Genomic DNA, 16707 nt, shown 5'->3' with positions numbered 1-16707 from the left:
TCCTTTTGGTTTACTATCATTATAAAAAGACACCACTCTAATTTATTTTGTTCTAGCGGCTACGCCCTAAGAGGCCTCTAGTGGCACTTTAAATGTTTGTCTTTTTGGTTCAAGTCTCTACGGTAAATATCTATGTTGCGTTCAAGTCTCTACGATATCTATCTATGTTGAGTTGAAGTCTCTTGCGTAAAAAAAATTTATTTTTCATTTATCTTGAGAGGGTGGTGGTACCTTCCCCCAAAATAGTTATAAACCTTCTCGGGACCTATTAGAAGCTACACTGTTAAGGAGAACCCGATCGGTTCAGAGTTAACGAGATCCTTTGATACAAACAAACAGACAGACAAACACACATCCTGTTACTTTATTATAGGGATTTTGGTATTTTTGCGATTATAAAACAACATGCGGATGTGATTATTGGGGAAGTGAGTGCACACCTTATTTTTTATTAAATTGTCTTTTTTATCATCTTAACAATAGTTGTTTTCAACCACAGCACGGTTACAGTGAATTTTAGCGCATTTTTTTATCATAACATTTACATTTCATAGTAAACCAGGACAATTATGTATATTGGTTGCTCAGTATAAATATTAATAATATCATTTGATAAAAATCAAGGCTCAGCCGCCTGTAAGCCTACGGGAGATCAATCTTTTATAATACTTAAAATGAGCTCTAAGTCCAAACCTGACTTAAATATGGGAATCCCTCTTTTTTTTTCAAAGCATTAGTCGCGACTGACGCGTGGCTGCCGAGCCCTGATAGAAAATTCTACCCCGACCAAGGGAATCTACACAAGTTATTTACCCCTGCGGGGACCTAAATTTTACAATAACCAAACAATTACTTTGTGCCATATTTATAAGTCCAAATAAAACTTTACTAAACTACCCAACTTAACCTGGCCTAATTTATATTTCTTAATGAGTGCATTTCTATTTGTAATTTAGTTAGGTTGAGTAATGGTAAACAAAGTCCCACGGGGATAGAGCATCGCAGGTTAATATGTTCTCAATGATTTAATTAGGAGGTTCAGTGGTCCAAAAGTTGGTTTGAGTGAAAACAGCGAAATTTTAATTATCTTTTTTTAATAACATTTTTTATTATTATAATTTGTTGTTATTTATTGTCCAAATATTTTTGTTTTGCAAACTGGACTTGTTTTCTAAGATTATTTATTAGATGATATGTGATAATTGTTATTAATTATGTCTTATGCAATCTGAGAAAAAAAAAATGATTTAACATGGTCAAAGATGTTAATAAGAAAAATGTTTATATAAATAAAAGAAAATAAAAATAATTATATTATAATGTAACAATTTATTTATTTTTAACATTCATTAAATGCAATTAGAATTGGTTTCAAGTCGGTTATGTATGAAGGTGATTGGAATGGAATCAAATTAATCAAAAGAAAATTGTCATATTACATTCTTAAGAAATAATTACATTTTACTAAAAAAATTTACTTTAAAGAATGCGTTAAAGACAGACAAACTAACGGAGTATTGAAGGTTAAGCTTTGTCTATTTTATGCTTTAATCTATTGATGTTTTCATTGATGTTTTCTTAAACTTCTATGTGTGCTTTCTAAATGGTTTTTCCGGTTTGGTTTTACAAGTCTTAAATCATCATTTAAAGATATACTCTTATATTAGTGAAAAAACAGAAATTTTTTTTTAGAGTTATAATGAAATTTTTAAACTTACTTCTTAGCTTTGTTTGGAGGGTACAAATAGGGGATTGGGGAGGGGATATGAGCACTTCAGTTTGGTTTCAGTTCTTTTGTTTTTTTTGGTGGGGGGAGGTAAAATATTTTTAATCCAAAATTAATATATTATAGTAAACACTAGCGACATCGTCCCTAGCCTCTAGGGGCTGTGCCCCAAGAGGTAATTTAATTCAGTACTACTGGTGCAACAACCATCACATAAAAATTGGGGGGGTTTCTTTTTCGGGTGTTTCGTTGTCCCACCACCCAAGAAAATAGCCTAAAACCACCACAGGACCAGTAAGTATATTCCCTAAAGAGTAGAATCCAATCGGTTTAGTGGTTACCGTTATCTTAAGGAACGATCGGACAGACAGACGGACAGACGGAAAGACATCAAGCTTCTTTGTAATATAGATAAACAATTAGATCGACAGAATTCTTCCTTTTTATTTTAACAAAGATAATAATAAATTGAATGTCCCTTTGACATTTAAAATCTTTAAAATCATGCAATTTTCTTTAATATGTGTTAAAATTAGAAATCAAATGTTTTTTGAAAAAGGTAAAGCATTTAATTAAATGTTGCATGGTTCAAGCCAATAACATATAACTATAACTAAGGATGACAACCAAATTATAAGTAGCGAAGCAGGAAAAAAAATAACCCTAAATCTTAGCCGAGAAAGTCTTATTTTCCCACAGCGTTACAGATCATCAGAAAAGCAAAGTGAATTATAGAGTAGTTTTGCTACTAAATCAGGAGACAACATCCACAAGAAATCAATACATAATATCTACGTTACATTTCGTAAAATGTATAAATTGTCTATGTTAAAAGACAAACTTCTATTTTGAGGAGTGATTATAGAGATGCTCCTAATCGTCTAAGAAAAATTATAAATTATATTATAAAATTCGTATATCATATTCAATGAGGTAAAGTTGCTACATTTTTCAAATTATACCCATTTGTTGTAGGAATATTCATGCAAGGTTGGAATATTACATGACTTGTTTTAATTAACATCCTTAAGACAGCAAATTATAAAAGTGTTTATTTACAAGACTTTTTAGACACCATAAATCTTTATAAAAATAATTTCAGAAAAATATAAAAATGAAGATAAACTTGTGTTTATTTGTGTCTGTTTTTCATTTGACCGCTGGGGCTAAGTAAGTAAAATAAAAAACAAGTCTGACAATATTCACAAAAGCAAAGAGAAAAAATTTTCCCACCTTTTTAACCAATGAAAAGATGTGGTAATTTCATTCAATATCAATGGGGATATACATCAAATTACAGTTCATTGCATTCTCACTATTAAGACCTATGTTTCTATGATTTAATTTATTTTTGTTAACAAGGACAAGAACTTACAACCCTGGAGGTTTTGCTGTCGGTCAAAATGCTGGTTAGTTAATTTTATTTTAATACATTTAAAAAAAATATTTCTCTTTCTCTCTGTGCTGGCTGATTATAATTTTCTAATCGCTCTAAAACTGTTGAGTCTAATTTACCCACAAACCAACAAACAATATTGGATGTGGAGTTTACCAAGCTATCCTACGCATATGGTCGATTGTACGTTTGACTGTAACGTATATCTAAAAGTTTATTGGAGCATGTTAGAATTATCCTATTAATGTTAATCCTGTAGCAGTTAGGTACAATATAGTAAGCGTGACAACTCGATACATGATTCCAGGAAGTAATTGTCACAAGATATTTCGAAAACATGATTTTTATGATAGGTTTGTTATAGGAGCTGCAGTGAATAATCTGCTGGGGGCCAAAGTTAGCGCGGTTGGGGGATTCTTCGCTGGACTAGTTACTGGACAATCAGCTAATACAGGCATTTAAAATCATTAATAATCTTTTTTAGTAGCGAAGCTACTCTATAATATATGTTGTTTGTCTGTCCGTCAGTTCATAATGCTATTGGGGAAATGTGATTTTCTCTGCTGCTATTGAAGGTAGACAGCTATAATTTTCCTATACTAAGGTTCCTATACTAATATGCATCTTATATATACATACAATGTGTTTTGTCCGTCTGTCTGTTGGTCATTCTAAAAAAAAAACACATAAACCTTATTGTTTTTAAGGCTTATGTGATTTTCTATGTTATGACAACTGAACATCTGTTCTACAATTCACTTTGTCCATTTGTCCATTCCATGATCTTTTGTACTTAAGGATGTTGTCATTCCTATTTTAATACAAATTTAACATTAATCTTAAACGTTATTTTTAGTAGCAAAGCTACTTTATATGTGTTAGTGTCCATCTGTAATGAAACTTCTCTCAATGTCCTCTCCTTTTTATCTTCCTCTATCCTTCCCTACCCCTTTCTTTATCTCTCCCGTTTCTTCTTTTTTCTTTCCTTTATGAAAAGAATATAAAGAATTTGAAAAAATGTACACTCTTCTTCAAATATGAATTAAAAATCATTATTTTTTTGATAATTTTCAGGCGGCCATTATAATACTGGTGGCAATTATAATACTGGCGGAGGCCACTACAATACTGGAGGAGGGTGTGGAGTTGGCGGGGTGGGGGGATGTAATACAGGAGAGTATTTATTGAATTTAAAAAAAATCCTTTTTAAATTTTAAAGAGAGGTGGTAGTAAAGGGAAAAGAAAATTTGTACAAGGATGACATCATCCATAAGTATAGCGAAGCACAAAAACATCTTGAAATGAACAGACAGGCAAAGTTTTAGATTAAATGTTCAGTTGTCATAACAAAGAAAAGAGAGATAATATGCAAAAACTCAAAGAAAATCCCGAAATACACAAAGTTTATGTCTTTTGAAGCATGACTGACAGACAGACGGACAAAACAATGTAATTAATAGTTTTGAATTAGTGTTAGGATTATACACTAAAAATTTCAGCTACTTATCTTCCATAGCAACCGAGAAAATTAGATTTTCCCTATAACGTAACAGACTGACTGACAGACTGATTGATTAATAAATGAAAAATAAATACAGGTGGCAGTTACAATACTGGATCAAGTCACAACTCAGGAATAAATTTTTTTTTGTTGAGCCATTCTGGAGATTTTGAGAAACATGACAGACACAGATACTTCAAATAGTTTTGTATCATTATATCATATATTATACATAGAAGTGTGTTTTTTTTACATTAGATTTCTATGGATGTATAAATGCCAGTGTTAGATGTATTTAAATTGTTTAAATTAGGCAGATGTATTTTTGCCAGTCATGGTTGAATTATTGCCAGCATGACTATAAATAATATGTTAGATGTAAGTTTGCCTGGTGAAGCGATTTTATTGTCATTTATACAGCTAAAAATCAGTTTGCCATAAATACATCCATACTTTTTTAATTGCGCCGGCGAAAATACATTTACTGTAAATTAGCTGGATGTGTAGGTTTCTTCTCTGAATTTTCTAGGTAAATAAATCAAAACTAATTCCACAAATTCTGGAAGGATGTGGTAGCCATGGCTGCAACACAGGTAGCAGCTATTCTTCTGGCTGTGGTAGCCATGGATGCAATACAGGCGGCAGTAGCTATTCTTCTGGCAGCAGTTATGGTTCTTCAGGTAAAGATACTTGTTCTATCAAATTAAAACTAGGATTGAGATACCTATAAATAGACCTTTGGCATTCAAGTTGTACAAGCAAGGACACTTTTTAAGGGCCTAATATTTAGAAAACTATCTTTATTCTAAGGAATTTAACAATTTATAGCTAGCTTATTATAGGCTTGTGCTTCATGCTTTAATAGGAAACAAATTATTACACGATATAATTTACCCAAGATAAGCTTTATCTTAAGAAATGCGACTATTTATTGCGAAAAAAAATGAAGAAAAAAAATCCGTACACTGAAAATAAATAATTATAATTTTAAAATGATATGTATTTTTATCGAAAATGTAAATTCCTTAGTTTTACCTATGTATATTAAGCCAATTGTAAGTGTTTATTTTTGTTGCTGAGCATAAATTTGCTAGGTTGTGGATCCCATGGATGTGGCAGTAGTAATGTTCAAGTAATAGCCACTGGCAGCGGACCAGGTTTACCTAAAATAACCGTTTTGGGATGTTGTGTCGTTGGGTTATAGACCTTTTGGGGGTAAGGAAGTGTAAGGAGTGTCTGTTGACTTATAGGTGGCTCCACATACAAAAAACGTATATCATTGGTCTTTCACCGTCACTTTCACTTTCAACAAAAGGGACTATCTATCTATCTATTTAGCACATGCACCAGCAGTAAGCTATAACAACTAACCAGACTATATATCTATCTATCTATTTAGCACATGCACCAGCAGTAAGCTATAACAACTATCCTGACTATCTATCTATCTATGTAGCACATGCACCAGCAGTAAGCTATAACAACTAACCTGAATATATATCTATCTATTTAGCACATGCACCAGCAGTAAGCTATAACAACTATCCTGACTATCTATCTATCTATGTAGCACATGCACCAGCAGTAAGCTATTACAACTAACCTAACTATATATCTATCTATTAAGCACATGCACCAGCAGTAAGCTATAACAACTATCCTGACTATCTATCTATCTATGTAGCACATGCACCAGCAGTAAGCTCTAACAACTAACCTGACTATATAGCTATCTATCTATTTAGCACATGCATCACAGTAAGCTATAACAACTAACCAGACTATCTATCTATCTATTTAGCACATGCACCAGCAGTAAGCTATAACAACTATCCTGACTATATATCTATCTATTTAGCACATGCATCAGCAGTAAGCTATAACAACTAACCAGACTATCTATCTATCTATTTAGCACATGCATCAGCAGTAAGCTATAACAACTAACCAGACTATCTATCTATCTGTTTAGCACATGCACCAGCAGTAAGCTATAACAACTATCCTGACTATATATCTATCTATTTAGCACATGCATCAGCAGTAAGCTATAACAACTAACCAGACTATCTATCTATCTGTTTAGCACATGCACCAGCAGTAAGCTATAACAACTATCCTGACTATATATCTATCTATTTAGCACATGCACCAGCAGTAAGCTATAACAACTATCCTGACTGCCAGTGTGATTGGTTATTCAATGATCATGGACAAGTATGTTTTAATCCATATAATACACAGTCACTAAAGTAACTTGATGTGTGTTTGTCTGATGTATATCTTAATAGGAGTGTTCAACATTTACAAAAATTTATAATAATTTTCTATTGGTCCTATGACAGCTATAAGTTAAAATTTCTCTATTGAAAAGATCCAGCTATTTTTTTAATGACAAATTAACGTGACAAATGTTCATCTAGTACATTAAATTTTTCCATCCGCCAGTTTACTCAATTCAAAAATAGTGGAAATATGATTATTTTCGCTTCACGAATTAGAAATGTTATTTTCCTTGTTTCTTTACTGATAACTCCATAAAATAATGATTCATATAGATACAAATACAATTCTATTTTAGGGAAATTGCAATGTTGGAGCAAGCAGCCATACAAATGATAGGTAGGTCTTGTATTATCCCCAAACAATCAGGTTTTTTCATTAATAAGCCAGGGGAAAGATACTTTTCAGTCTGGCTTTGAACCCGATTAATATCTGCTTGGTTAGAACCGGTTTTAAGTCATATTGAAAATTATAATTTATGTTGTAAGACAATTTTCTACAAATATCCATTTATACTATTTATATGATTTTAATTATTGATTAACTATAAAATTTGTAGGTGGTGTTATGTGAAGACCAAGGTGAATGGAAAATGGGTGGATCCTCAGTGGTCGTGTCCAGGTATAGATGATTGTTGCTATGGTGAATTATTGAAAGAGTTGGATATACTATGGTCCTTTTAGGAAGAAAAGGGACATTGGGCTGTTAGCCATAAAGATTTTTTAAAATAAGATCGTTTTCTTATTTGTTTCCTTGTCAACTTTGTGGACTTTGAATTTTGAATGGTTGGTTCATTACGTTGAGTAATCAAACGTTTTATCCACTAATTGTAATCCACAAATGGGGTAATTTTGTTTATCATTATTGGGTTTGTACATAGATTTATTGGTCATAGTTTTATCTCATAAGTGTTCTAGGTCCTTTCTGCCACAAATTGAACTTATCCCTGTTTAGGTATGATCCTTTTACCTTATTTAAAAAAATCTTATTTTTCTTTAAAAGAGAAAAAAAGTAGAAAAAATACCCTCCTCCAAAAAGCGTACCATTTAATTAGCGAATCTACTCTAAAACACACTTAGTATATTCATCCTGATATGGCAATGTGATTCTTTGATTTGATGGACAGGTGATTATGTTTCAACTTACTTTCACTTTATTACATTCCTAGTCCGTTGGTCTGTTCATATATTGATTACTAGAGTTGGGCTCGATATAATTATCACGCTATAGGCTAGGTTTATTCAATGTTTTATTTACTTTCTTTTGGTTATCTGAATTCTGACTATTAACACTATTCTTCCTTTATCGTCTCCTTAACGATTTCTTTCTTTAAACTATTTTAGGATCTTAATATTTCTTTATTTCAAATTATTGTCCTGAAAGGGTTAAAATGTTAAGAACTGATAAATTTTAGTTCAATATCTTAAAACATTATGCACGTATCGCTAGTATCAAATTATTTTAAAACTAAGTTTTCTTTTATTTACTATATAATAAATTTAAGTTTTCTGTTTTATGGATAGAAATTGATTACTTAAATATAATTTAAATAGCACAGTGTCTCAACCATGACACTTTGGTTGAGTATGACTTCCGAATTAGCGGTAAGTTCTCGAGATCTGTTGGCGAACATACAAACCCCCAATACCAGGAACCATCAAGTTTCAACAGCAGGTTTGATTATAGATTTATTGATGAAATTATTTCAAAGTCCTGAAATTACAAAATCAATTAATTCATAATTCCAGTTATTTATAACCACGTAATCTTAATTGCTTTTTAAAATCATTTTTCTCTATGGTTAAGAATCTTTGGAAACTTTGGCTTAAAAGGAAAATTATTTGGTTTAATAAATCATTGTTAAATGCAAAAATAAAGGCACATAAAAAATTACTAAAACATATATTAATCATAATTAAGTTTCATGCTTAGCTGGCTAAAGCCTTTTTAAAACTACATATAATCGTCCTATACACCATTCTTCTTAATAAAATTAACAAATTCTACCTGAAGTTCTTATGGTTTCAAATCCCTGGTATACTAGGGTCGTTCACGCACTATGAGACCAATGATAGGCCCAATTTTGTTCTCCGAAATCTTCACACACTCATATCTCATTCAAAAGTAAAAAAACGTGGGCGCATATAAACAATCCATACCGCGTCACTTTATGAAAGGAAAGTCAAACAAGACGACATTTACGCTTAATTTAGGATAATGATAAGGAATTAATTTCGAACTTGATAAACACAAAGCTTCCTCGAAAAGAGGTTAAGACACACCCCCCGTTTGAAAGTCAAATTAACTTCCTTAACGAGATTCAAGGTTTTTTTTGCGCTGAGCACTAGCAACATTTCTCACTAAACTCAACTCACCATAATCACATGAGAATAGCCACATCCCGAAAAACATGACAATTTTTGCTCCTAACTAAATGAAACCCCGTGAAATGCATACACAATATTATACTCCTCACTAGGACTCATAATACCTCACATTTTAGGATAGAAGGATGAGGATTGGTTTGTACCATACAATATTACAGGCACATGACACTCACAAGATCACATACACAAATCCTAAAATGGATAATCCTATTAATCATGATGTTGTAAATATAACAACTTATACTAAATAATAATCATTTCATAATCAATAGGTAATAATCATTATTAATAAATCAATAAGTACCTACGAAATCAGGTTGAAATGTAAACAATAATGGTAAAATATAAAACGAAATAAATCTTAGACAAGAAAATTAAGATTTATAGGTACTTAAAACTAAATTCGTTAAGCATCAAAAAGAGTAGTAAGAAAAAATATTTCAAAATCCTTGGGCAGAAAGTTCTTCAAACTTAATGAATAAGAACTGTACTATCTTAATCAACAATAAAACTTTTCAATACTTAAATAATAGCAAAATAATAATAATATCTTCGTTAGAATTTTCATCGAAATTATGAAAAAAAATACCAATTTTTTCTTTGTAAAAAAAATATGAGACTTTAAATATGAATTTTCAATCATTCCTTGATCTGAATAAAAATGTTTTACTTGATTGAAATTCATATGCAATTTTAAAAAAATCTGCTAAAAAAAATACTTGATTTTTTTCTTAGAATAAATATCGAATCACGCAACCTCGACACATTTATTCTTTTTTGGTAAACTTTTCAGGTAAGTTTTATAATGAATTGTACTTTTGAAAAGAAATTAAACTCAATAAAATTAAATTTGAGCATATAAAATAGAATAAAAATTAATCGCATTTCGGTTGATTCTTATTTTAGGCATAAAATAGGCATATGAAAATGTGGCTTTTTACTAAAAAAAAATGTTCTCAATTTTCATAAAATAAGAATCAATTATTGATCATAGTTTTTTTTAACCGCTTTTATTTTAATATCTGCGATAAAAATGAAGGAAAGGTTAATTTAAAATATGCATAGTTTATCTTAAATTAATTCTGTGATATTCATATAAATAATAATCAATATTTTAATAATATCATACATCGTGTTCATTATTATAAATGCTTATCTCATAGAAAATAGAGTTTACATTTTTAAACATGAACGAAAATATATATGTACCTAGGAAAATAATTGCTAAAATACTTTCTCAAGGTTTAAAATTGCCCGAAATCGCTAGGTACGTATATTACTACAAATCTCTGCTCTCGGAATGAAGAAAAATCTTTGCGCGTGGATTATTAGGAATCCTTGCCTCCGGAGTGAAAGAAAAACCTTTATTTGCTTACAAATTAAAACAAATATCTTGATTTTTTGCGATAATCTTTTTAAAATAATAATAAGAAATATTTTAAACATTATCATAATAATTTTACATGTTGTGTTCTTTACTTTAATGCTATATCTCATATGAGAATCTGAGAATAACATTTTTAAGCAACCATGAACCATGAAAAAAAAAAATACCTCGAAAATAATTTTAGAAAATCTATTTTTCTCAATCTAAAAAATCTGCAAAAATCATTTGGTAGTTAATACACACAACTTTTGCTTTTCAAAATCATACTTAAAGAAACAAAATCTTTTAAAATCTGCTTTAAAAGTCTAAACAATTTTGTAGAATTTTTGTGCTTAAATATGAACAATAAAATTAGTTGAATAATGAATACTTATTCTTTACAGAACCTTTTTAGGTTCCCTTCACAAGCTTAATATATAACTTGTATTATTTTTTCTTTAAAAGATTATTTCACACATAAATAGTTTATGTTGTAAATTAGATTTGTGGGGTTGGTAGACTTTCAATAACTTTCTGGCGGCAACACCCGCCATATTGCAGGCCCTTTACCCTGTGTCGGGCGGCCAGCTTGGCAGCAGCCAGGTCGATTCTTGATTCACAACAGCACCAACCTCATTATCAGAACCGGCTGCAACACAACTAATTTCAGCATCATCATTGTGAACGGCTACAGCCTCACCTGCCGTAGCAATGTTATCAACAGCTACGGCAGTATCTTTAACATCAGAATTGACTGCAATACAAACAACAGCATCAACTGCAGAAATAACAGGTTTCTCAATAACAGCATCACAAGCAGAACCAACTGGTTCATCATTAACAGCTACGGCAGACCCAACCGGTTCATTATCAACAGCTACGGCAGTACCAACCGGCTCATTATCAACAGCTACGGCAGTACCAACCGGTTCATTATCAACAGCTACGGCAGTACCAACTGGCTCATTATCAACAGCTACGGCAGTACCAACCGGTTCATTATCAACAACTACGGCAGTACCAACCGGCTCATTATCAACAGCTACGACAGAACCAACCGGTTCATTATCAACAGCTACGGCAGTACCAACCGGCTCATTATCAACAGCTACGGCAGTACCAACCGGCTCATTATCAACAGCTACGGCAGTACCAACCGGCTCATTATCAACAGCTACGGCAGTACCAACCGGCTCATTATCAACAGCTACGACAGAACCAACCGGCCACGCACTCTCATCAACAGTTACGGCAGCTTTATATGCAGATTTCTGCTGACCAGCTCCATAGTCAGCACTTGTACAGATAAAACCACTACCAAAAATGGTTCGCCACAACATAGACTGGCCCACTTTCTGGTAGGTTGATGGAAACACGTCAGGATGTGTATTTCCAATGATGATATCTAAGCCTCCACTAATATATGTAAATCTTTCTGGCGGCATCTTAAATATTTCGGCGGCGGTTTCCGGATGGACCGAGCGCATCTCGTTGCCACCTCCGAGGTTAGGCATAACAGCTGCCTCAAATTCTCTCAAGTTACCATCCCTGTCCTTCAGATAGAACACCACATTGCGGCAGGATGATTCACTACCGTCAGCAACAGAAATGTTTGTATATCTGCCGGTAGATTTCAGCTTCAACTTGCTGGACAACTTCTCAGACACAAGTGATAAATTTGCACCAGAATCAAACCTGACGGCGGCATGGCAGGCGCCGCCGCCAGGTGCTACAACTGGAACTATTTGCAGCAGGAAGGTACATGTGCTAGGCGCAGAACTTGATTTGTAGACTGTATTCACACTAGCACTAGCCTCATGCAACATACGACTATGATAACTGTCGTAATTATTGGTGCCACAGACACCAAGCTTATCCGAGTTAGATGAACGACGTTCCATCTCTCTAAGCCTTCGGTACATATCACGTACTTCTTGGCGCAACTCCATGGAAATTTTAAGCACTCCCATGTCCATCCTCACCTTCTCAACGACGTCGAGGTTCCTGGCGACAGTGCTCGACCTCACGTCGTCTGAATCATTGTCAAGCCAGTGCAGAATTTTCGTACACTGCTCCAACGACGCATAAACTTTATCTGCAACAGTTTTCTGTTCACTAGCTTCATCCAGATCACGCTTGAACTTGCGCATCTCACTAGTCTCCACGGCAGATTTTAGACTTTTTATTAGATCAGATTGGTCCTTGACCTCACTAAAAATGTCCCGAATTGATTTTAAATTCACATTTTCACATGAACTAAAACTTTGGCAGGCTTTTAGATTTTCATAAAACACTTTTATCTGTTCGTCAAACACCTCTAGCCTTTCACTGCCAATAGCGATAGCTCGCTCAATTTTCTGCTTTTTGGTTAGTGGCATATTGATTCACTAGGTAATTATTTCACAGAAAAATTGTCAATGTTTTTTGCATCAATACACTATATGCTATTGATCTATTGAAGAATGCTAACGCCTATTCTTCAGATTCTTTGAAGAATGCTAATGCCTATTCTTCAGAACCATTTGAAATTGCTTGTGCAGCGCCTTCAACCATCAGGTTATTTGAAATTTGCTAATGCCTAAACTTCAACCTTCACTTCTTGGAAATTCGCTTGTGCAGCTCCTTCAAACTCCAATCATTTGAAATTGTCTCAACCATGACACTTTGGTTGAGTATGACTTCCGAATTAGCGGTAAGTTCTCGAGATCTGTTGGCGAACATACAAACCCCCAATACCAGGAACCATCAAGTTTCAACAGCAGGTTTGATTATAGATTTATTGATGAAATTATTTCAAAGTCCTGAAATTACAAAATCAATTAATTCATAATTCCAGTTATTTATAACCACGTAATCTTAATTGCTTTTTAAAATCATTTTTCTCTATGGTTAAGAATCTTTGGAAACTTTGGCTTAAAAGGAAAATTATTTGGTTTAATAAATCATTGTTAAATGCAAAAATAAAGGCACATAAAAAATTACTAAAACATATATTAATCATAATTAAGTTTCATGCTTAGCTGGCTAAAGCCTTTTTAAAACTACATATAATCGTCCTATACACCATTCTTCTTAATAAAATTAACAAATTCTACCTGAAGTTCTTATGGTTTCAAATCCCTGGTATACTAGGGTCGTTCACGCACTATGAGACCAATGATAGGCCCAATTTTGTTCTCCGAAATCTTCACACACTCATATCTCATTCAAAAGTAAAAAAACGTGGGCGCATATAAACAATCCATACCGCGTCACTTTATGAAAGGAAAGTCAAACAAGACGACATTTACGCTTAATTTAGGATAATGATAAGGAATTAATTTCGAACTTGATAAACACAAAGCTTCCTCGAAAAGAGGTTAAGACACACAGGAAATAAAAAAAATGAATTTATTCTTAATACAGTAAAATAATGGGTCTTATCGTTCTGGTCAATGAGAGTTTATTATGGATTATTGGAGCACTTTAAGTTTTAAACTATATTGTTTGGAAAACTTGAGCTCATACATAGACATTTATTTCCTATATAGATCTGTCATGGATCTTGATGCGATAAAGCAGGCTGTTTTGTAAATGTTAGAAATTAGAAGATTTCATTAAACTAAAGTTCCCGTAAATATAAGTATTAAATGAAACTGGTATTTTTTCTCAGCTGTTATTACATATAAACTGCATAATTTTCTAGAATTACTATATATGCTCATTATTTCATACCTCTAATGAACTGTGAAACCTTGTTATTTTTTTTCATTTATTTTAGATAGTAGAGCGAGCACTGTTCACCATGGAAAGTAAGTAGATTTTTATCATTACTGCTTTGCCTCTTTGATCTAATATTTATATTCAAAAGTCTATGATCAATAAATTTATAAGAATAGATGTATAATCCATACAAATACAGGGTCAAAGTGGTGAAACCCCTTTTTTAGAAAATTGCTTTCTGTTCCTTTGCAGGTACTTGACTGTGTTTTTATTTCCGACGCTATCAACTTATTTCAAAGACCCAATACATAATTGGAAAGGGTCCCTGCCCTGTGGGCAAAGATACATATTGCCTAAGCCCCCTCTATTCTTTTATTTGATCATATAATCTAAATCAACATTTTGACGTTTATTTGAATTTTATTAGAGTATGATATATTTTGTTTATTTTAGGTATTGGTCGAATATAGCCTGCAATACTCCCCAACATGGTTGAGAATTTTTTTTATTTTCTACTTTTGGACAAAAGACATAATGTACAAAATCCTACAAGACAAAAGGCTTAAAGATCTAAGACCTTATGGGACAACAGACCTAATATTTTTATGTTAATCTTTTAGGTTAGGTTATATTGATTTAGAGTTTCCCTGTTGGGTTCTAGCACTGCAGATATTTTTCAAGAATGTTTTTTCAAGAATAGAGAAAAAAAATGTTTTGTCCCATTAGTTCTTTTGTCCATTAGTTCTGCCTTTAGATCTTTTGTACACTATTACTTATACCTTTGTTCTTTTGTCCTGATTTTTTAGTCCTAAAAATAGAATTGATTCTCTGAATCAATTGAAGTTATTTGTACAATTTTTGGAAAGCTACAGGGGGTTTCAAGAGAAATGTCTTTTTAAAAAACTTAATTATGCATAGAAAATAAAAGAATTATGTAAAATGCTTTATACATTTGGAAAACCTATTGTGGGACATTTATGCTTCAAATATTTGAAAATGATTATTTCAACAAATTATGCCCTAAAAACCGGTTTTTCCAAAGGCCTATTTTTCAAAGATTTATTGATTTAAAGGTTGTAAAATAATGCGCACCTTTTTAAAATTCAAATTGCGCAGCTTGTGTTAATAGTATAAAATGTTATGTATACCGTTAGAATCGTCATAAGCTCTGTTTTTTTAATATATAAAAATCATTCCTGATCTATGTATTGTATAGGAGCTAAGAGCTAAAATGTTTCAATTACTTAAAACTTTTCAACCTTTTTCTCACATTTTTCAACGTAGCTCCTAAACTACAAATAACACAAAAACGGGTCTTATATTTTCGAAAGCTAGAGCTTATGACGATTCCAACGGTATGCGCAACATTTTTCTACTATTAACACAAGCCACGCAACTTGAATTTTAAAAATGTGTGTATTTTTTTTTGGGTTTTTAGGGCATAATTTGTTGAAATAATCATTTTCAAATATTTGAAGCATAAATGTCCCACAATAGGTTTTCCAAATATATAAAGCATTTTACATAATTGTTTTATTTTCTATGCATAATTAAGTTTTTTAAAAAGACATTTCTCTTGAAACACCCTGTACATATACAATTTGTCATCATGACTCTTGACCGGTTTTGGTTCTGATTGAAAGAAACTGTTTACAATTTTTGAGGCAATTCTTTTTTTTAATTTATACAGAAGCAAAGCTGTATACAAAACCTTACGAAATAAAACTGAAATGAATGTATGTAACAATATTTTTATATTGTATTGTGCCATGTAAATAAATGTCGTTGTTTTAAAAACATGAATAAAAAAATATTAATTTCAATCTAAAACAAGGATGACAACATCCATAAAAACGTAGCTCTAAAATCATGAGGTAGCACAATTAAACATTTTCACTTGTAGAGTGTCAAAACTAGATAAACAGAAAACTGCTAAAATACGATGGAACGACCCTAAGTGTAGATAAGCTTCGTTTCAAAGAGTATGCTTGTAATTTGTGTCCTGTTCCTAAACTAATGCGACTTTATAAAAACATAATTCAAAATTCATTCCATCCCAGGAATAAGGTATAACCAACAAGGAAATTAATTCGAAAGGACTGTCCACTACCAGAAAGAAAATATTAAGAAGATTTTATTTTGACGGCAACATGATCAAAATTCTGACCTCCTACTAATAAGTTATCCCTACTCTTTTTTGTGCTCCTTTAGTGGTAACCTATGTATAAGTTCTCTCTTTCATTTTTGCCTCTCACATCTCTATATTCACCCCGTAAGAAAACCTAATAGTTATAGGTTACATTTTTCAAAGAGCTTTGTATGCCATGCTGTCATAAAAAAATCGCT

General features: G+C 32.2%; 1 protein-coding gene across 1 annotated transcript; it reads left to right on the top strand.

The window, feature by feature from the left end:
* The first annotated feature begins 2832 nt into the window (after positions 1 to 2832).
* LOC145305691 (uncharacterized) lies at positions 2833 to 15297 on the top strand. The gene is made up of 12 exons (XM_080147403.1): positions 2833 to 2896; positions 3089 to 3135; positions 3487 to 3576; positions 4197 to 4296; positions 4722 to 4758; positions 5192 to 5303; positions 5718 to 5780; positions 6767 to 6840; positions 7205 to 7245; positions 7466 to 7527; positions 14420 to 14450; positions 14815 to 15297. The coding sequence occupies exons 1-12, from the start codon at positions 2841 to 2843 to the stop codon at positions 14855 to 14857; spliced, it is 756 nt and encodes a 251-aa protein (XP_080003529.1). The 5' UTR covers positions 2833 to 2840; the 3' UTR covers positions 14858 to 15297.
* Positions 15298 to 16707: the final 1410 nt, after the last annotated feature.

Source organism: Acartia tonsa, chromosome 14 (assembly GCF_053477335.1).
Source record: "Acartia tonsa isolate MP-2025a chromosome 14, ASM5347733v1, whole genome shotgun sequence".
NCBI lineage: Eukaryota > Metazoa > Arthropoda > Copepoda > Calanoida > Acartiidae > Acartia > Acartia tonsa.
Note: the sequence above shows the minus strand (reverse complement) of the source record. Positions and strands in the feature narration are given on the sequence as shown.